Source organism: Megalobrama amblycephala, linkage group LG24 (genome assembly GCF_018812025.1).
Source record: "Megalobrama amblycephala isolate DHTTF-2021 linkage group LG24, ASM1881202v1, whole genome shotgun sequence".
NCBI lineage: Eukaryota > Metazoa > Chordata > Actinopteri > Cypriniformes > Xenocyprididae > Megalobrama > Megalobrama amblycephala.
This window is the reverse complement of record NC_063067.1, coordinates 2,400,281-2,422,592: the sequence shown is the minus strand read 5'-3', so window position 1 is coordinate 2,422,592 and position 22,312 is coordinate 2,400,281. Positions and strand designations below refer to the sequence as shown.

At 37.4% G+C, this 22,312-nt stretch overlaps 2 protein-coding genes across 4 annotated transcripts in view; both read left to right on the top strand.

Annotated features, from left to right (window-relative positions):
* The first annotated feature begins 233 nt into the window (after nt 1-233).
* Nucleotides 234-8,912, top strand: LOC125260292 (E3 ubiquitin-protein ligase TRIM39-like). The gene is made up of 7 exons (XM_048178607.1): nt 234-817; nt 1,093-1,173; nt 1,322-1,444; nt 4,591-4,923; nt 5,129-5,231; nt 8,102-8,128; nt 8,235-8,912. The coding sequence occupies exons 1-7, from the start codon at nt 263-265 to the stop codon at nt 8,771-8,773; spliced, it is 1,761 nt and encodes a 586-aa protein (XP_048034564.1). The 5' UTR covers nt 234-262; the 3' UTR covers nt 8,774-8,912.
* A 9,088-nt stretch (nt 8,913-18,000) lies between these two features.
* Nucleotides 18,001-22,312, top strand: part of LOC125260281 (zinc-binding protein A33-like) — a 100,596-nt gene continuing 96,284 nt past the window's right edge. For 2 of the 3 annotated variants that reach the window (XM_048178569.1, XM_048178567.1), the window contains exons 1-2: nt 18,001-18,161; nt 18,705-18,752. In XM_048178569.1, the coding sequence (XP_048034526.1) occupies nt 18,146-18,161; nt 18,705-18,752 (64 nt within the window). In that variant the 5' untranslated portion in view covers nt 18,001-18,145. The remainder of the gene's footprint in view (nt 18,162-18,704; nt 18,753-22,312) is intronic. The other variant, XM_048178570.1, reaches the window with a different exon arrangement.

The following is a 22,312-nucleotide window of genomic DNA, read 5'->3' as shown; positions in this document are numbered from 1 at the left end:
ATGCCTTCTACGCATCTGGTTGCATGGCTTGTCCATGACACATAGATATAGGCTACACAACCTACTGGTTGTCCTCTTTATTTAGAGGTTGCATGGAAAGAAATATTTTGTTAGTATACTTTGCTACTTGTGAATTACTGAAAGGTACTTTTTGGCCATTGAATGGTGTAGTTACGGCATCTGTAGACTGTGCTAAACAACTAAACTTTTACCCTGTGCATAAAAATACTTATTAGAATTGTCATTACTTATCTTTTCAGTCATGGCATCCTCTAGTAATCCAGCACTAAATCAGGAGCTCCAGTGCTCCATCTGTCTGGAATTGTTCACTGATCCAGTCACCACTCCATGTGGACACAACTTCTGCAGAACCTGCCTGAGCGAGTGCTGGACAAACACACAGACCTGCTTCTGTCCACTCTGTAAAGAAACATTCAGCAAAAGTCCTGATCTCAAGATTAATTCAACACTCAGAGAGGTTGTTCAACACTTTAAGGAGAAGCTCGATCTAGGAGAATATGAGGTATTCTGTGACATCTGTGATGAAAGAAAGCAGAAAGCTGTGAAGTCCTGCCTGTCGTGTCAAATCTCTTACTGTGATGATCATCTGGAGCCTCATCTTAGAGTCCCACGTCTAAAGAAACACACACTGATCAACTCTGTGGAAAATCTGGAAGATTATATATGCCAGAAACATGAGAGACCTCTGGAGATGTTCTGCAGAGATGATCAGACATGTGTTTGTCTGTTCTGCACTGAAGGAGAACACAGGACTCACAACACTGTTCCTATAGAGGAGGAGATTCGAGAGAAGAAGGTAAAGAGTTACAGACAAAACACTTTGAAATGCAATTTTCCTGTGTGTTGATGTTGGTTCATAAATCACCTAAAATTTAATTTTGTCAACTTTTGAGAATGCAACATACAGTATGTTACCTTCAAAGCTGACAGACATGGACTAAAAGCCAGGAGACAAAATTTTTTAATTTTGTTTTACATTTACTATTCTAATAAAAAAAAATGACAGAAAATCGAACAATAAATTCAGTGATAAATATGTTTTTTTTTTGTATGTTTCATCATCTGGTTCAGACACAGACAGACGAGCAGCAGATGATCCAGAAGAGAATGAAGAAGATTCAAGAGATCAAACACTCGGTAAAGCCGAGAAAAGTGAGTGAAAATCTGATTAAAATCATTCAGCTTCTTGCACTTTGGGCCACAACTTTGCACAAGCTTTGTGAGCCTTGTCCTACCAAGGCTAACAAGCTTTCCTTCTTTCGAGAAGTGTTACTTGAACTGAATCTTTCTCTTTTTACAGACTCTCACCTCTAATGATGGTTTCTTTACTTCATCTCGAACCGTCCACATTTCAAACGGGATGATTATTGGTCTGGGTGTCCTGTTGGTAGCAGTGTTGATCATCATGCCTACACAATACACCGTGAGTGTGTGTGTGTGTGTGCGTGTGTGTGTGCGTGTGTGTGTGTGTGTGTGTGTGTGTCAGTGCATTGGTTTAGGAGTGTGGGGTGATTTGGTGTTTGCGATGCAATGGTCTCAGCAGTTCAGCTGGAAGTTAAAAGTAACAAATAAAGGATTTAAATGGAAAGCAAAAAGAAAAAAGAGCAGTAAAAGAACTAGAATGTACATTTCCTGAAGAAAATGTGAATGGTGCTTGCAGTGGCAAAACTCTGCACACTTGATTAGCATGATGCTAACATGATTACTGTCATGCTAGCACGTTTTTAGCAAAATTCTAACATGATACACATGTTGCTAACATGACTCAAACACCATTAGGATGCTGCTAGCATGTTTTTACCAATATGTTAACATGATTTGCATGATGCTAACATGATTACCATGATGCTAACATGTTTTTAGCTAGATGCTAACATGATTAGCATGTTGCTTGCATGATGCTTACATGATTACCATGTTGCTACCATGTTTTTAGTGAGATGCTATCATGATTAGCATGTTGCTAGCATGATGTTAACATGACTACCATGTTGTTAACATGATGTTAACACCATTAGCATGCTGCTAGCATGTTTTTAGCAAAAGATGTTGACATGATTAGCATTTTGCTAACATGATGCTAATATGATTACCATGTTGCAAGCATGTTTTTAGCAAGATGCTAACTATGAAGTGTCAAAGGTGATTCATGATTCGCCGTTTGCTGCCCCGAGTCAAACACTTCTATCCAGAGATATTCCTATGTCTATATGTATATGTAGAAGTCTATGGAACTTGTTGCTAGGGTGCTCTAAATGGTTACTAGGGTGAGGCTTGATAGCTTCACAATGATCCTAAGAGACTGATTGGTTGCCTGAATAAAATGAGCCTGCCCCCTTGTCTCTATGACATTGTGATCCAGAGTTATGTTCAATACAAAATCCCTATATTATTTACCATATAGGAAAAACAACATGCAGTCACTTTTTCATCATTATCTACATGGATATTAAAATCACCAACAACAAGGACTTTATCTGCAGCTAGTACTAACTGCGATGGAAAATCAGCAAATTCTTTGATAAAGTCTGTATGGTGTCCTGGTGGCCTGTATAGACCTTATGTAGCCCCGCCCCTTTTCAGCGCTGCGCTCATTGTCTTTTGACTTCCGGTTTGTATTTCCACAGCGATATTACGTATTTATGAATGAACTGCTCATTTTAAAATCTTCCCGGGCTACTGACATTTGTTAAGACACCTGCTTTAAACATTACAATGCTCACCATAGCTTTCATTAACTCTACAACAGGTAAATCCACTTCACCAGCTAATTATTCTTCAACAGCGATGCCATAGAAATGTACAGTGCTAATGCAAAACGGAAGTTCAAAGACAATATTCTAAAGATGGCGGCGTGCTTGTTTCTCTGGTAAATAAGGTCTATACAGTAGCCAGCACAAATGTCATCTTACATAACGTTACATAAAGCACCATCACTTCGAAGGAATTATATTTGAAAGACTTCTGACTAATATTGTAAATATTACTATAAATTACAGCAACACCTCCCCCTTTGCCTTTCTGATGAGGATTGTGTCAATAATCGTAACCTTCAGGGCTAGACTCATTTATTGAAATGCAATCGTCTGGTTTTAGCCAGGTTTCTGTCAAACACAGCACATCTAGATTATTGTCTGTGATAATATCGTTTACAATAAGTGCTTTTGAAGAAAGAGATCTAATATTTAACAACCCAAGCTTTATCATTTGTTTATCAGTAACATCAATTAACTTTTTACCCTCATTTGGGTTTGGAATTTTTTTGTTTTTACTAATTAGGGGTACAGACACAGTCTCTATGTGATAATATCTAGGTGTAAGAGTTTCTATGTGTTGGGATTTATCTGACTTCTGTGACATGAGGCAGCTAGCAGACGGTCGGTTTAGCCAGTTTGTCTGTTGCTTCCTGACCTGGACCCCAGTTTGTCATGTTTCAGCTCTAACCCTATGTGCTATATTACTAGAGAGAAGAGCAGCACCATCCCAGGAGGGATGAATACCATCTCTTTTCAACCCCAAAAACTTCTTTCCAATTGTCTATGAAACCTATATTGAGTGATGATAATCTGCTAATTATCTCATCACTCCAACGAACAGGAAGGGGGCCAGAGCAAATGACTTTTTCTGACATCATACTTGCGAGTTCACACACCTCTTTAATGTTAATTTTAGTGATCTCCGACTGACGAAGTCGAACATAATTAGTGCCAAAGTGAATAATAATCTTAAGAGTGTTTATGATTAGCATTAGTCAGCACTTTGATGTCAGGTGCTGGTGGCTGGTGTCTCTATTTTCACGTTTTGTGTAATATAATCGCCAATTACTAGGGCACTTTCAACAGGATTCTCAGTGGGTGTGTCACTGAGTGGGGAGAACCTGTTTGATGTTCTAATCGGAATGGAAGAGTGGTGTTTTCCGCGGCTAGGCCGCCTCATGGTGACCCAATTGCCCTACTGCGCAGGCTCTACAGCCGGAACCGAACAATGTACAGAGTTCACTGAGCTAGTCGCATCCAAAACAGTATCTTAAGCTCTTGCATTCTTACTATCCTTAATTAAAGTTTGGATGCGTGTCTCTAATTATGAGATTCTCTCTGTTAGCCTGACTATCTCCCTGCATTTATCACATGTGCAAATCTCACCGCTGACAGAGACAGCTATTTCAACATCCAAGATGGGTGAATCCTGAAAACTTAAAAACTGCTAGTCTAACTTGCAATTAAATAACATTTCAAATCAGCAACACAATCTGACATGAACCGTCCCAAAAATGTTGTTTCTTATGCTCAAATAGCATTAAAAAAGCTTACTTTTCAGGCTAGACAAGCTAATGCTCATGTGCAGTCATAAGCGTGAGTCTCAGGTTTCTATGGGAACCAGAGCTTCTAACAGCAGCTGCAGTGTCGCAAAGACTTGATCAATCAGTGATTGGCTCTTTTACTTAGAAGGCGGGACCTATTCCACCATAATTGTGAATTGAAGTTTCTTCTGTTCATAACTAAGAGGAGTGAACTGTTTTTCTTTATCTATAGTCTTTGACTCTTCACTGATCTGATCCAATCCATTTAGAGATTTCAGTCTGAGCAGCAGAAGATGAAGGAACAGCAGAAAGCAGCAGAGAAACAGGCTGAAGATCTCATTAAAGAGCTGAAGAGAAATAACACTGAGCTGAAGATGATGGAGGAACAGCAGAAAACAGCAGAGAAACAGGCTGAAGATCTCATTAAAGAGCTGAAGAGAAATAACACTGAGCTGAAGATGATGGAGGAACAGCAGAAAACAGCAGAGAAACAGGCTGAAGATCTCATTAAAGCGCTGCAGCAGGAAATCACTGAGCTGAAGAGAAAAATCACTCAGCTGGAGCAGCTCTCACACACTGACGATCATCCTGATGTCATACAGGTCTGTGAACATCTGTCTCATCAGCGATAATGTGGAATATAATTCCTCTGTAGCTCAGTGGTTAGAGCGTGGCACTAGCAATGCCAAGGTCATGGGTTTGATCCCAGGGATTGCACATTCTCAGATCAAATGTATAGTATAATGCAATGTAAGTCAAATGCATAAATATAAATGTAATATTTAAGTCTTCTCTCTCCTGCTGTAGATGTACTCATCCCTGTACAGTATTTTACACAAGAACTCTGATGTGGATGAGAACTCTCTAAGTCTACTGAAGGAACAGCTAAATGAAAAACTCACTCAAACAGGTATGTGAATATCAAATACAGTGTTTTTGTCATTAACTATGAAAATACTAAGAAAAAAAGTGTTAAATTAATTTTAAGCATCTGTGATGTTGCTGATTACCACGTTATTATAAAATCACTTAAAGTTATATCTTCAACTCATGTCATAATCAGTTAAAGCTGCAGTCCTTAACTTTTTTTCAAAATTCACCGATTTATATATACATCATGAACAAATTTTCCAAACCATGTTTTTGTCTTATCCTGAATCACTATGGTACAACTATAACAACACATAAACATCTAGTGAGAAACTAACAGGCAATAATAAAACAGACAAGGTCACATTACATAGAAAAGTATAGTTAATGTCATTTTCTGTTACTTTTCTGAATTTTAATGGCATTTGGGATGAAGGACTTCTTGAACACATTTTTATTTGCCCGAGGGACTCTATAGCGCCTCCCAGATTTCAGGAGCTCAAACTGGCTGAAGAGAAGATGGGAGCGATTTTCTAGAAAACTCCTCAGGTTCTTCCTTACCCTTTCTGTGAAAAGTCATGTTGAGGACTTCTGGGGTTTACCAACTATTTTACTTGCCATTGACACAATTCTATAAAGTTTATTCTTAAATCTACAATTGATGTGACCATACCAGCTAGGCAGGGAGATGAAAGGTCAGAAGACTCTTAACAGATTTATATGTAGCTCCAAACGTAGGTTCAGGAGGAGCCTAAACATTCAGTCCTGTTGATCATCATTACAAGCGTAGTCACAGCATCATCCCAGCGACAGTTCTTCCAGCATCTCTCCTCCTCCCCATCTCCTCTATTTCTCTTATTCTCCCTTGTTACAGTCACGCCTGTCCCGGACTCCATTTCCCATGTTCCTCCCTGTTCCTTCTCGTTCTGTTTCCTAGTTTAATAAATAAACAGACTTGTTTGAAGTCTGTTTACGCCTCATTCCTGCTGCAGCAACACAGCTATTGTAACATCCCTCTGCGCAGTACTGTTATAGGGTTTGAACAACATTTGAAGCGCACACGCATAAACATGTCACAGTCATGCAGCATTTACATAAATAAACATCTATAATTAAAACATTACACAAATAAAAATCTCAATAATATTAAATCATGAATTTAAAACTCATATTGTGTTTCTATGACCTGTTCAAGGGAGCAAAATGCTACACCTGCACATGATAGTGGGACAATTGTGTCAATTTTATAACTTAATTAATAATGTTTATAACAAACTTTTATAACTTAATTTTTATTGTTGTTTTTGCAAACATTCAACCACCTTATTTCATTTGAAATCATGTTCATAGGCAGTTTTTTATACCAACACTTTGCTTTTGATATATTAGGTCAGTCTCACTATTTGTATTCAGTGCTTTCTTTTTAACTGTAAAAATATTATATATTGTTGCTTACTGACTGCTCATTTGACAGGGTAATGACGGGCAAAAAAAACTCTGATCCGTTGTTTCCAGTCTGTGTCTTACGCCTCCTTTTGATCCACGTTTTGTCCTCTCTTTCCCCTGTACAGCGTTTACCTCAGCAAGTTGACCGAGTGGATCTCTGAGCTCATGCGAGTGGAGGCTGGGCTAATTAGCATATTCATAAATCCCCATATACTAAATAAAGCAATAGTGTAGAGTTACTATTTTAAGGCACTAAAATAGTTTGAGGCACTATTGTTTTGTTTTGTTTTTTTTCATAGAAAAATGTGTTTAACCCTTAAATGCATGACTGTTTCGCCAATCATTCTTACATATTCGGGTCTTTATCGACCCGGATCTATATCTAACACGGAAGGATCTCTACCTGTCACAATAATACAAAACTCCTCTGATATTAGAGTAACAATTACAGAAGAATAAAACAAATCATATTTTGTTACCTTTTGGAGCTTGAAAGGGTTCAGTTTGAGCAGATGTTTTATGCCATCATCACTGTCCTCGTCAAAGCTCATTTCCCAGTAAATTCAGCAAATAATGGGCTAGTTTTATGTTTGAGGTCACGAATATGAGCCCATTCGCGATCTCAAAACTATATAATTTTCAACATCTTCAAAATCAATATTTTGATCGCTAACAGCTTCACCAGATTCATCCTGTAACAGTTACAGTCATATTTGATTGCGTTCAGTACTTGCTCTGCAGTAAATCACTGAGCCATTTCATGTTTTTCTTATTATTTCGTTTTCTGTCTAAATGAGTCGTCACTTCAGCATTGTGTATCAGACATTGCCACCTTGTGGAATAAAGGTAAATTGCACTTATTCCATCATCTAAGATTCAATTATTGTCCTGCAGAAAAAAATATACTTACACTCATACACACCTCGGGTCGTTAGCGACCCTATACAGTTTTTACAAAAAATGAATACAAAAATAGGCATTCTTTTATAATTTTATGATTTTTTTTTTTTTTTGTTATATTCTTTATAATGAATTGATTGAGGAATACCAGGAAGGTTGATGTCTAACTTTAAAAAATGAACGAGGAGGAGGGTAGTGAATGACGTCCCGGGTCACTAAAGACCCGAGGTATGCATTTAAGGGTTAAATGTGTCATTTTGGTGATCAAAGATGAGTTTAAGGGATACAATTATTGACTACAGGGGGACTTTAACAACAAAAATATTTATTGTTACAGCTTTAGTAAAAATACAAGCTTGACATTTCTGCTTTTAAACCCTCTGTTATGATCGTCTCATAGACCTTCATTGTAAGTGCATTAATGTTAAACACATTCTGTTTCACAAACTGATGATCAACATTTACATTCTACTGATGCTGTTAATAGAGATAAACTCACTGTTAATCTGAAATTATTCTTATAAATAATGCATATAATCATTACATTGTCATCTGTGTTCACAGTGTTGAAGTTTGTGCAGAAGTTTGCAGGTACAGTGAGATTGACACCAATACACTCACAATACTTTTGATTATAATGTGTTTTACACACATGAAAATGTTCTGAAGTTGATTGATAATGTCTGATCTCTCTCAGTGGATGTGACTCTGGATCCTGATACGGCGAATCCATATCTCATCCTGTCTGATGATGGAAAACAAGTCAGTCATGGACACATTGAGCGGAATGTCCCAAAAAACCCAAAGAGATTTGATGTCTGGTTTTGTGTTCTGGCAAAGCAGGGATTCAGTTCAGGGAGATTTTACTATGAGGTGCAGGTGAAGGGAAAGACTGAATGGACTTTAGGAGTGGCCAGAGAATCCATTAACAGGAAGGGGTCAATCACACTGACTCCTGATAATGGATACTGGACTGCGATTCTGAGAAATGAGAATCAATATGCAGCTCGTGACGATTCATCTGTCTCTTTATCTCTGAGAGTGAAACCTGAGAAGGTGGGAGTGTTTGTGGATTATGAGGAGGGTCTGGTCTCTTTTTATGACGTGGACTCCAGATCTCATATCTACTCTTTCACTGGTCAGACTTTCACTGACAAACTCTATCCATATTTCAGCCCATACCTTAATGATGAAGGTAAAAACTCAAAGCCACTGATCATCACACCTGTCAGCTGATCCTTCACCGGGGGTTTGACTGACAGGCCATCTAACCATAATGCTGAATCTGCCATTTTGTCCGACAAAGCACTCAGGGGAGTTAGTAGATTAACGTCGGTGGACTTGAACTTGAAAAATAGTGTACTGACGTCTTTCTGCAGTTGAAACAACATTTCTTCTGATGTTCATTCATGTTTATTTGATGCTATAAATGACCTAGTAGGAGGAGATGATCGGTTCACGAGCCGCTTGATCTACAGTGATCTGTCACGACACATTAAAGAGACACAAAATGGTATTTATTGTTTAAATTTCTTTAAAATTTACAAAATTTGAAATTTGAAAGTTTCATACCATAAGTAACCTGCTCTGTCTTGTCTGTCGATACGTTGTCAGTGTCCTCTTTGCTCCGCGATGTATTTTTCACTGCGTGAGAACATGATGTGTGGAGAGAGAGTGGCATGGTTTGTCAGACGTAGCGACAGTAACTAAAGGGGGCGGGTCTTTGTGAATGGTCAACTGAAAACACAAACAAAAAACATCAAATCTGAAAAGACTAAATATGGATTTGCTGATTTTAGAATATGTAAATAAAAAACAAAACAAAAAAGAAAACCACAATCAAGTAGATTTTACTTACAAATATAAAGAAAATTAAAATGTGACAAAAGTGTAAATATATATTCAGGCCTTTAGAAAAACTCAGTCACTGACAAAACATGAACTATAATGAAATATTTGTGAGTTACATGTACATGTAAATGACATATTTGTTACACATCTATATATTTCTTTTGTCTTTCATTTATACTTTGATTTTCAAATGTACGAAATTGTTTCTACATGATATTTTGCAAATAAATCTCTGAAGCCATTTTCTCTCTCCTCTCCAGCTGTTAACATTCAATTACTTGTGAAATATTGTGATTTTTGGTTTATATTGTAATATCTGAATAAAGAAGGATTTGATAATACTTCAGTCATTACTAGTGTGTTACCATGATCTTCACTTTAGAATTAATTATACATTATGCATCATTCATGTTAACACTCTGAGGTCTGAGGTATCGCCGGCGATACCACTGCGGTTTTTTTCTTACCAGTGTGAAAGAGACTCAAAATACTCCATCAGTGTTGCACATACAATTAAGAGTTATACACATTTTTAATCTGTTGAATATCTTCTTTTATTTGTGCACACTCAGAGTAAAAACAAAATGTTGTGCTTTTTGCAAAATAAAGAAAACTAACATGATGCGTGATCTCTCGTCTCCCTCTGAACGAACTCCAATCTGATAGTTCTCAGAAAATGAACTGTAACTTAGTGAATACTAATCACAAAAAAAATTAGGCTTATGTCTAAAAAAACGTTGAAATATCAGGTTTCGAAAACAAACATTCTGTGTTTATGTAATCTGTATGAAAAGAGAGCCATGTCAGAAGTCCGAGATTCAGCTCATTATCCGCTAATGCGGCCACGCCCATGGAGTCAGCGCTATTCAGACGCAAATTCAGTCAATACATGCATACATCGTCTCAATCGTGTATTTATTGTCTTGAAAAGTGTTTTGAATAGCCATAGTTAGCGATCTCTGGCCTCTGTTAGTTCGGTTAGTTCCTGGATTGCCTATTCTTAGTGCTCAGGCATTTGTGGACTAAAGGTGAATTGTAAGTATGAATTGAAAACACAGTATCCAGCACTCATAGTAATGACAATAAATCCTGAATAAATATTACTCCTCTGTATAGAAAATTGACATAAACATATGAGAATCCATCAATATTTCTCCAAATGTGCATGCTTTTAAGCTAAAAGCCTATATGAAATGCAATAGAGGTAACATAATTGTTCAGACACTTTGCATCACAGAAATACATTATATTTTAAAGAATATAATAGAATTCCATTATTTTAAATTGTAATAATATTTCACAGTTGCTGTTTTTTCTGTATGTTTGATTTACACCATCATGAGCTTTGAGACATGATCAATAGAGGGTTTTTTCACAGCTTACCTGTCTGAAAGAGCTCATTATTTATGCAGCTTATTGGAGCTCTTTATGCGATTCTTTTGTCTTCTCAGGTGAGAATCACCCATTATTCATGATGATTCACGCCTCCACACATACTGTGTTGCTTGACCAAAGATGTTTTGGAAAATGTAAATCTCTCTATTGTTTTATATGAAGGAGTAGGAAGGATAATTTTTACATAATTTTGAAGCAAAAACTCTAGTCTACAATCTCCAATACCCAGAAGTCTTGTGAACACAGATTTAATATTATTTTTTTTGGCCTTATTTCAGTGACTTAAGTTTTTTGTTTTTTCAATAACCACGCATAAACGTTTTTCCTTCAAAAACACAAACATGTGCATACATGTTCCTCACATATTATGGTAGCCTAGTTTGTGCTGAATACAGTGTAATGACACTTTTGTCATTAATATGTTTATGAACAACTGAAAAAAGCACAAATGTCAGGGCATGTCAAAACTTCTCCAGGCCCCAAATCAGCCTCAGTCTCCAGTTTTTAGTAGTTCTCTGGAAGGCATGAAAAAACAGTAGTTACTGATTAGCTAATAGTGAACTACCACCTTCAACTGAGCATTATTACTTACTAATTCACTAATCTAAGTTTCTTGTTAGTTAAAAGAGTGTTAATAATGCATTACTCATTTGTTCCTGTGTATTCATTAATTAAGGACCAGTATTCTAAAGTGTTACCATCTTCACTCAGTATCAGTAAATTAAATTCTCCTCTTTTTATGTCAGTGAATGAGAGAATACATTAAAGGGCACCTATTATGCAAATTTTCACTTTTACATGGTGTTTGAACATAGATGTGTTGGCAGTGTGTGAACACAACCACCCTATAATGATAAAAATCCACCCACTCCTTTTTTTAATGGCAGCAGCTATTTACAGTACAGGTGAAAATATCAATATATTCTATTTACATTAAGTGACAATAGCAGCATTTTCTTAGAGATATGTTATTTACACTACAGGAAAATAGTGATATATTCTATTTACACCATGTAAAAGTATCAGTTCTTTGCAATAAGAGTAAATAGTAATTAGATGATATCTATACTTTATATTGGCAGATACTATATGCACATCAGTATTTTTGTACATTAACAGGATGCAATAATATCATAGAGTGTAAATGATTATATTTATTAAAATTATTAAATTGATGCTTCCTTATTGGGAGAATAAAAACCCTACACCTTCTCCTAACACTACCCAATAAACACTTTTAATATTATTAAACACTCACTCGCAGTTTATTTCCACTTTTAGAACATTATTTTCATTTTTATTGAAAATAAATGCAAGCTCGACAAATATTCCGCATATTTGTCGAGCTTGCATTTATTTTTTATATTTTCAAACCTGCATCAATCACGGTAAAAGCCTTACGCTCTACTGCTTCCAGGCAGGTTTTTGAGCCTGTAAGTCACAACTTCAAATTACTACTCACGACTTTGTAGCGTTCCAGGCAAAGTCACGCCAAACTGCCTGAGCGCAAGGAATTGTGGTAACTAGATGTAAACAAAGCATGGTGGAACGTACGGGGCTTATGTTAATTATTTCTTTCGCCAACGATGCCTATTGCCTGCTTATCTGAGGGAAACGGAGGAGAAAAAAAGGCACATAAGGCAAGAGAAGCTGTATACCTTTTATTTTACGTTATTTGTTTATTTAGAAATGTATTATAATTTATTCTTGCACTCAATGGACTGAAAACTAGCTAACGCTACAAAATCTGCTGATAATGCATAACATTTACAGATAAATAACGTTACAGCAATACTTTATTTTAATAAACGACTTGGCCCTTCTGTAACTTTAGAAAAACCTGACATCTGAAGGCATCTGACCACCAGCTTTTGGGCATGACCCAGCAATGTGAATGTGAGAACTAGAAGTTTTGTCTGCTTCAACTGTTCTCTCTCTCGTCACCCCTGCTTTTTGTTTCCGATTATTGGTTCAAAATAGCAGCGTAAGCTTCCAGCCTTACAGTGGAGACCAAAAATTCAATATCCTACAGTGAAGTGAATGGCCTAGCTCCTAAAGGATGAATCCCATTATGAAGATTTTGCTATTCATTCATTAAGCCTGTTTTATCTTACTTTTCAGAAATGCAATTGCTCATTTTGTCCTGACACAGACAACAATTTTGAAGACTGGTGTAGAATGGGAGCTTCTGTTCCATATGGATGAGCAGACATTTTAATTTTCAGTACACCCTGTATATGCTGGGATGAGAACATGTTGCTTAAACCCACAATTGCATTGGTCCACCCTCCTCCTCTTCTACCGATGTCAGTCTTCTAGAATAAACAGATTATTTTGTTATACAAGTATGTCATTTGCACTACCCCCTGTATAGGCTCTGTGCACAGCTGCAGTCTTGACAGAAAGGTCCTAATTAGTCCTGAAATTGGTGTGTCAGTTTACCCACCTTTCTGTCAAAACTCTTCACAATACACCCAGAAGCCCACTTTCTTCAAATGTCATAGCTGCTCTGAAAATGTAAATTGCCCACCTTGGGAATCTGTCCTTTGCTGTACTTGGTGACAGCACCTACATCAGTCGCGAATACCGATTCATTATCACGCCAGCGCGGGACAATGGTGCCCTGACCATCCAGGACCAGCTGAGAAACACGCAGATCTGCAAAGGATGTGTTGTGGTGGAACAAGCTTTTGGCAGGTAAGTATCTCCTGTTTCCTGGTGTGTGTGAGCTGTCTTTGTGTACTGTAATATTTTAACAGGGTTAAATGCAAGTGGAGGAGAATAAGAGATCTGCAAAACACCAGGCTAGATGTGGTGGTCATGCTGATCATGTCAGCCTGCATGCTCCACAATCTCTGCACCGGACCCACAGACATGTGTGAGGACCATCCCACTGGGTGCCTTCGTCATGAGGATGAGAACATTTGAGTTAATTTTGAGTTAATTTTCAAAAATAGATCTACTTTTTCCAAGTTTCCTGTTGCTGCACATTCAAGGCAATTGTTCTTAGAATTAAATATTTAATGAAATATTAACTTCTTGTACCATGTTGATAATTTCAGTTCCTTTTCCACTATTTTTCTCTTCTTGATGTACTTTTGTACTTGATGTTATTAAATTTTTTAAATTTTACCCATTGAATACAGTGTTGCAGTAGTGTGTCTCTGTTAATCGTTCTTCTAGCAGCAATGGATGCAAGAGTAATCACTGTTGTAATGTCTTCTTGACCATCACATGGATGACGCTTGGGGCTGTTAAGGCACATGGACATACAAGTATTATTATGGGGCATTGTGCATTTATCAAAAAGCAAAATAGACAATAACTGCAAATATATGAACACAAAACTATATTTATTAAGGACAACAATTTCAAATGTTTAAACAAGTGGAACAATGCTTGAAAAATACAATTGAATGCAGTCAAAGAACAATAGCCTTTTGGGAGGAAGAGTGGAGAGGAGGGGTGTGTAAAGGAAGAATGCTTATGTGAGGATGTGTGAAGTAATTGAGGACCTTTCTAGCAGTGGCGGCTACTGGTCTGTCAGAGAGGGGAAGCTCATTTTCGGCCTACATCATAAAATTGTCTGTTTATTTAAAAGTAAATTCTGCCCTACGTTCCTTTTCAAGAAAATGGTCTGTGACCCTGTCGTACCAACTAGGAGTCTTTTCAAGTGACTTGACCAGTGTCCTCTCAATGGCCAGCAGAGCTAGGCTGCTTAAACGGCCTTGGCCCATTGTGTTTCGGGTGTAGGACTTGAGTCGCTTTAAACAGGAGAAGCTCCTTTCTACACCTGCAGATGTAGCTCGCAGTTTCACCCACGACGCTAGCCTAGCCTACTAACGTTATATGAATGAATGAATGAATGAAGGAATGAATGAATGAACGATCTAAAAAAATATATATTAAACTCTGTAAAACTGAAACAAGGAATGTGGTGTATAATTGTGTGAAATGTATGATGAAAATCAAGCAATTTCGCCAAGCAAATATCAAAGAAATAGGTTGCAGCAGTTTTTATTTCGACTGAACTTGAGAAATCCGCGATGGGACTGAGCGCGAATAGCTTCAGTGATTCCTTATAGTACAGAATCGCTGTCAGTCAAAAGGAGATGCAGTCTTTCGACAGACCCTCCAATCATCACGCAGAAGCTCGGAGTCCGGGCCAGCCCACTCCCCATTCACCCCCAGAGACGCTGAGCGTCCGTGGGCGGGACATAATCGCAGCGTTTATCCAATGACAGTCTAGTTTCGAAGCGCTGAAAAAAAACCGTTCAAAGCAGCCCCTTTGAAGTCAATGGACGCTGGGCTTCAATAGGGAAATGCACTGTGACGCTGCGGGAATGTATGAGAAGGAAATCGAGTCAGCCGACCTGCTATATGTAACTGATTCTGAACGAACTCGTCTTTGAGATGAACGTTTTCTAACGCATTTTTAGTCAATAAAATGTTAATACAATAGTACATATTTGACCATTAATTTTGTGACATTATAAGGGAAGCCGAGCTTCCCTTGCAGTCTTAAAGAAATCGCCACTGCTTTCTAGGCAATCAGAACAGCCACAGAAGAGACAAATGGGACAATCTATTGCTTGCTGAGATACTCTCTCATTAAATTCTCAAACGAAATCCACTGAGCTCTTATTTCCTCAAGTATTTCACAGTGTCTCCTCTGGCTAGCTTGTTCTAAGTCCTGGATAACATCTACAAGTTGGTTTGCCGGTGACCAAGTCCCCCTCAGTCTACGCGTGTTTGGTGTCCGTGTACCCCCTGCTCTGCTGGTACCTGCACAATTCTCTGGACAAACGTCCCCTGCGCTTGATGGCTGTCCCTGTTCCCCCCCTGCACCAAGCACATCTAGCCTACAGACATTTAGGCCACCCTCATTATCTCCCACAACTGGGAATTCAATGTCATGCTGCCCTCCTAGAAGTGAATCCATCTGATCAAAAAACTTAAACCGAACTACCCCCCTCCCTGTGCTATTATTGTTGTCCTTGACACCTTTGTAGCCATCGACAAGGGTCTGCCATTTGTGGGCCACTTTGGCTGGAGAGAAAACCAGGCCAAATTTTGCAGTCAGCCTACCGGCCATTTCCTCCCACAACTTTTTTTTCGCCCCCTTTCCCCTCTTGATTCTGGTGTTGAGCTCCTGCAGGCTCTGAGGGAGCTCATTGCCATCAGACTCCAGGTGTTCCCTGTGAGAGGAAAATCATTGAAACAATCAGAATGTCTGAATAAATCATTTGAGTTTATCATTTAGTTAATTAGATCAGCCACATTATGGATGCATTTTTTTATATATAGTTCTTTAGTTCCTGTCATACCACAGCATGACACTGTCTCTTTCCAGAACAGTAAATACATGCATTGTTCTTATGAAAACTGAGTAACAAGTCTAGATGTTTAATTGATTATCCTCTTACAGTGAGCACATCCATACAGATGAAGCTGATCACTATAATAGTTAGATATGCAGAATTCAAGCATGTGCATAGAAATGATTCTGACTTAATATCACTACAATGATCACTAACTGTGATCACGACAAGCTGGTTCCACTGCATGAACGTATCTATTTTCTTGCTCTATGCAATAATACACGTTCTCAAATAAGCACTTGAGGTTTTCTAGCGTATTTCAACTGCTCAGAATTGATCCATTCTCACTGTAATGGCAGCCAAATAACACTTTACAAATTGAAGATATATCAGTCAGAGAAATAAATATAAAGAGACATATTCATTAAAATATACATTAGCCTAAACTCCCCGTATTTCGCATCGAGCAAGCAAATATTTTTGTCAGTTTTTGCTGTTACGTTCAGCTAAGAAAAGAAAAATACTGAAATTTTCTGGTGTTATTTATTTATTTATTTTATATTTTTGTTGGGTCATTAGGGCTACACTGTCCTTCATCAAACTTCTCAATCTTCTCGACACACACGGTGCGTTCCAAACGGGATATATCGCTCTCAGAAGGGCACTTCGGAGTGAAAACAATCATGGCCGCCATATTGAAGGGTCGCTCCAAACCGAAGTGCTCAAAACTGGCCACTTTAAAGGGCTCTTCGCAATGAAGGATTTCGAAGGGTACAACTGATGGACACTTCGGACCCCATGATCCTTTGCACAGGGAAGTTGTTTGTCGTCACAGAATGTGTACAGGAGGCTCGGAGTTCGATTTTACCTATAAATGTATGTATAGTATTTTTCTATACTAGCCTATTGTAATACTACTAGTTAGATTTGGTACATTATTATGGTGAAAACGACATTGTACTTCAACAAAAATACTTTACAGCTCCCTTTATCAGTCCATTCAAATGTTTTAAATAGACACAATATACAATATGGTGCGATGAACAATAAATAAATAAACAAATAAACAAACTATCGTTAAACAAAAGGCACAGCTTGCACAATCTACTCATTGTTCAGAGTGTTTTTTGGGGGGGTTCAACCAGCATAAAATATGTCTTATCTAAACAGTATTATCTTAATAAACTGAAAAGAAAATATGTTCTTCCAGACTTTAGTGGGGAAAAAAATAAGGAAACAATATTTATCATACCCAATTCTTCCTAAGGCCAAAGAAGTGACATTCAAAATCTTAAATCCATCCAACTCCAACAAGATTTAATTGGGAAAACAATTCATGTGGATTTTGTGAGAAAGACATTGAAACGGTAGAACATATTTTCTTTCAGTGTGAATTTGTAAATGAATTTTGGCTTTCATTTCAAAATTGGATACAATCTAAAGGTATATTGACACATCCTTTGAATATGACCTCAATTAAAGTGTTTATAGACGATAAAAATACAGACTTTTTAATAAATAAACTGATTGTGTTAGGAAAACACTTTATCCACAGATGCAAGTATTTAAAGGTTAAACCCCATATCACTGGATGGAAAAATGATTTGAAGTTATTTGCAAAATCCCTTCAATGGATGATGGACAGAAATGCCCTGAAACTTCATTCGGCTGTTGATTAAAACCCTCACCCCCTTTTTCTTGTTCTTTTTTTTGTTCTGTTTTTCTTTAAATGCTGTATCAACACGAAACATTTGATTTGACATATGATTGTTAAATATGCTTTAAATGTTTGTATTTGAATAATGTCTATTTAAAAAAAAAAAAAAAAAAAAAAAAAAAAAAAAAAAAAAAAAAACAGCATTTAAAATGTGCGACGAAAGCGCCTCCTTGATTGTCTCGTTAAGATGACGCAGAAGTTTTGTCCCCTGCACCCTTCATTCCTTCGGATGATCCCTTCTGAGTGAAAGTCAGTCGTGTTCTCCTCTCATCTTCCGTCTCCCGAACAGACTTTCGCTTTCAGTTTCTGTCACGAGCATGTGGAATGGCGTCTAGTTCAGGTAGGAATCAAATCAGACCAAATAAATGTGTTTAACAAGCTAAAATACCCTACCATATTTACTGAGATTGTAACAGCATGTATATAGCCTACAGTAAATCTATAATAAATACTGAAAAATATCTCGGTACAGGAGAATAACGGAAATGCGCTTTTCTTTCATTGTAATCCAGTGCGCAGTTTGATCGAATACGTTTTCTTTTTAGCAAGGCAGAATAGTAAGAAAGAGAGAGTCCTATAAATGTGATCCTAACTTAATTAATAATAATAAGGCAAAGTTATGTGAAATAATAAAGCAGCACAATTTTCAGTAACATCTGATTATATTAACCACTTCCTCAAAAAGGGCATTTTATTTTGTTTTATTTTATTCACTTTTGGCATTTCACAACACTCATTTAGGGCTACTGCGCTATTTTACTGATATTGTAAAAAGAAGCAGATTCATTTTGAAAAGTTTTTGAGTATGTTTGTAGGAATAAAATTTTTTTTTTTTTTTTCACTTTTCAATACTGTATTTAATTTAACTTTCTTTTATCTGCAGGAAACAGAAGTCAGCAAAGACAACACAAAGATCTCCCCGACAAGGAAGGTAATAACATGACTGCTGGTAAACAAAACAAAACAAAACAAACAAACAAACAAAAAAAAGATTGTACAGATGTAAATAGTATTGAAAATGAATGAAAAATGTATTATTTAATTATCCCCATGCAGGCAATAAACTTTTGTGCATTCTGAAAGAAAGAATATAATATTGAGGTGGAAAAATAAATGTTGGTAAATTGTTCTTTTCGTGTGAATTATTTCTTTAATAAATAAAGATGATAACAGAATTTGGTAAAAGTTTTAATTTCCATGTTATTTTATTTGCAGTTCAAAGAGGATGTGGAAGTCTATCTCTTGATCATCCTAATAGTAAGTCAACAAATATGATAATTCATAATATTCAGTACTGCAAATATCAAAATCCTTGAGAAACTGTGTGTCTAAAGGGAGGTTTATATATATACACTACTGGTTAAACGTTTTTCAACTAAGATTTTTTAATGTTTTTAAAAGAAGTCTCTTCTGCTCACCAAGGCTTCATTTATTTGATCCAGTAATATTGTGAAATATTTTTACAATTTAAAATAGCTGCCCTAGTGAAAAAAAAGTATACTTTATTGTATTTTAAATATATTCCCTTTTTCTATAGTACACTGCAAATATACTAACAAAAATGTACTATCATTAAATATATAAAAAGTATATTAGTATCATATTTTCACAATGCAACTTTTAACACACTTTAAAATAATTGTACTTTAGTATATTTTCTAAAAAATATATTTTAGAAAAATATACTTGAAGTGTAAGTTCAGTTTATTTTTTAAAAGTGTATTTATTTGCACTTTATAAAAATATATTTGAGGTATATTTTAACAGTGTGCTGAAAATGATCATTGTAACAATGCACTGAAAGTATATTTAAAAATACATTATTTAATATCCTGAAGTTGTAGTGTATCTAAAGTTAAATTTGAGTATATTTTTTAAGTTTACTTATTCATCCTTGGAATTCATTATATTACTTGTGCTATTTATTTCAGTATGAATGCATCACAAGCCCATTTAATATATGCAGTGTAGCCTATACAATTTCCAAATATGTGTAAATGTTTATTAAGTTTACAGTGGCAGAATCATTTTACAGTCGTACACACAAACCTATATTAAACAACACACCAGCAGCACAAGTAATGCGAAAAAAATATGTCGAGTGGTTAAACTTATCGGAATTCAAATGTCTCTTCAACTTGGTCTGTGACCAATCAGATTTTGTTGCTCACTGCCTTCAGCCAATCAGAGCTGCTGACGTCACGGTCCTCGTCTGCATCTCCTCGTTCAGTCACTCAGGTGAAGTATAATGTCGCAATCAATGTATAATTTATTTAATAAAACACTGAAAGCGCAATACATCGCTCAGTCTTGGGGATTCTGACCAGTTCAATCAAGTGACATCGCAGACTGACCGTGATGGCGACGACAACCGGCTAATCTAATGGCCTACGCGATCCTGAAAGAACCGGAGAAAAGTGCTGCTATTGGGAGGTGAGTTGTAGTCTACCAGTTAACAAACTTTATTTTATTTTCTTTAACAAACGGAGAGCGATATTTCGGCTTGATATCTCCTTTTTGAGTTTTTGTGTGGTGGTTTATAGCACATGTTTGTATGCAGCACCAAAACATTCATATGATTGGTCAAATCGGCCCGTATTCTGTACGATATTAATTCATAAAGTGTTTTATGCTTGACTATGTACCGAAAACAATATCGACATGCCATTCTGATACAGTTCCTGCTGCTAATCCTCATTTACTGTTCAAAAATAGTATTGGTTCAGTGACTTCGGTAAAGTTGGTTTTATATTCGCACATTCGGACATCCGTATTCAATAGCCTTGTTAATCACACTACATTGGACATTCAGTGGACATTCACAAGTAAATATGCCATTAAAACAATACTTACCTATTTTGATCGACTGTGAAAAATGTTGTAAGTTGACAATCGTTGGTTGCTTGTTCGAATACTCACGTCGCTGCTTAAAATTCGCAAACCGGATGAGGGTGCGACGGCAGCTCGGTGTCATTGGACACGGAGCGTGCCGCGCTGCCACGCCCATCTCGGGACCCGACCGCGGAGTCTGAATTTTAGCGGCCTCATATGGAACAATCCGAGCGGCGTTATGTGCGAGATGCCATAAAACCCAGGAGCCTCTGAAATACTTTCAGTGGGGCCGCTGTCCTGCGCTTGAGCGTGCTCAGGCAGGTTAGACACCGACTGGACGCGTACCTCGGTGAGGCGCGCAGTCCGGGCGACCGAGTCTAGCTCGAATACAAGAGATCCTCTGCCCGGGGGAACATTGCTCTTGTCCCAGTTATATCTTTGGTATATTCTGTCAACAGATGCTGTTCTTCACGAGTCTCTGCGGTCATCATTGTGCCATCAGACACAATGAGAAGCTCCGCAACCTCAGAAAATGGAATATAATGTGTAATTTGTATTTGTGTATTGAGGGTCACCATTGGTCCAATATTTGAAAACGCGCTTTGCGCATTTGAACGGCAACTTGTAATACCGGTTCAAACGCAAGATCAGGATTGGCCATAGCCCACCGCCTTTTTTGGTACAATGAATAGGGGGCTGTAAAACCCCGACTTCATATCGGCTGGAGGGACCGGCTCGATTGCATCCTTCGCCAGGAGGACTATTCCGCCCGAGAACAGGTGCGTTGTCAATGAACCTGATATGGACACCCTGAAAACTGGGGGACGCCGGGCGAACTGAATCATTAGTGATGTTGTTACATTTTATTTATTTTAATGGCCTTGACCAAACACCACATGCATTCAACTTTGGGAAAATGTGTTAAACTGTATTTAAATAGGGGCGCGGCCTAGCACAACTGTATTGTGTGACAAGGCAGGTCCTACACGTAATTCAAGCAGAGTACAGTAATCAACATTTGAAGTGGATCAAAAAGTTAGGACAACTTTGATTAAAGGTTTTGATCCGCCACACCCTTTGGGACCTGGAAATAACAGTTGACTATATTACCGCTACTCCGGAAAGTATAAGACCAGAATCTCCAACAAAGAACTGTATTGTTATTGACCGCCTCCTGCAACCAGTGTGTAATGGGTTTAATATTTGGAATAAGCCATCGAAAAGGTACTGAGATGATACATCCCACAGACTACTATTACCACCATGTAAAATAATATACCTGCATCAGTGTATATTGAACTACCCACATGCAATGAGCGCTTTGGCCTCCACGGACTGCCGGGGGCCAAGACACCATCGTAATTATTTTGTAATGTACTTAAATTACAAATAAAGTGTACTTATATTTACACAAAGTGTACTCATAACAAAAATAAAGTATACTTATAACGCCCCAGGGGCAAAGCAGTATACTTATAGCATACAATGTACGCTAGCTTATCTTCATTTTAAAAAAATATACTTCCAATTAGCAGTCACATCTGATCCTCTGCTGGAGCTCCGATAAAGTAGGTACTTATAACACAAGTTAAGAAAGCACCAGCCATTTGGAATAACGTGGCACTAATCAAGCGCATGGGCGCCGACGTGGCCAATTAG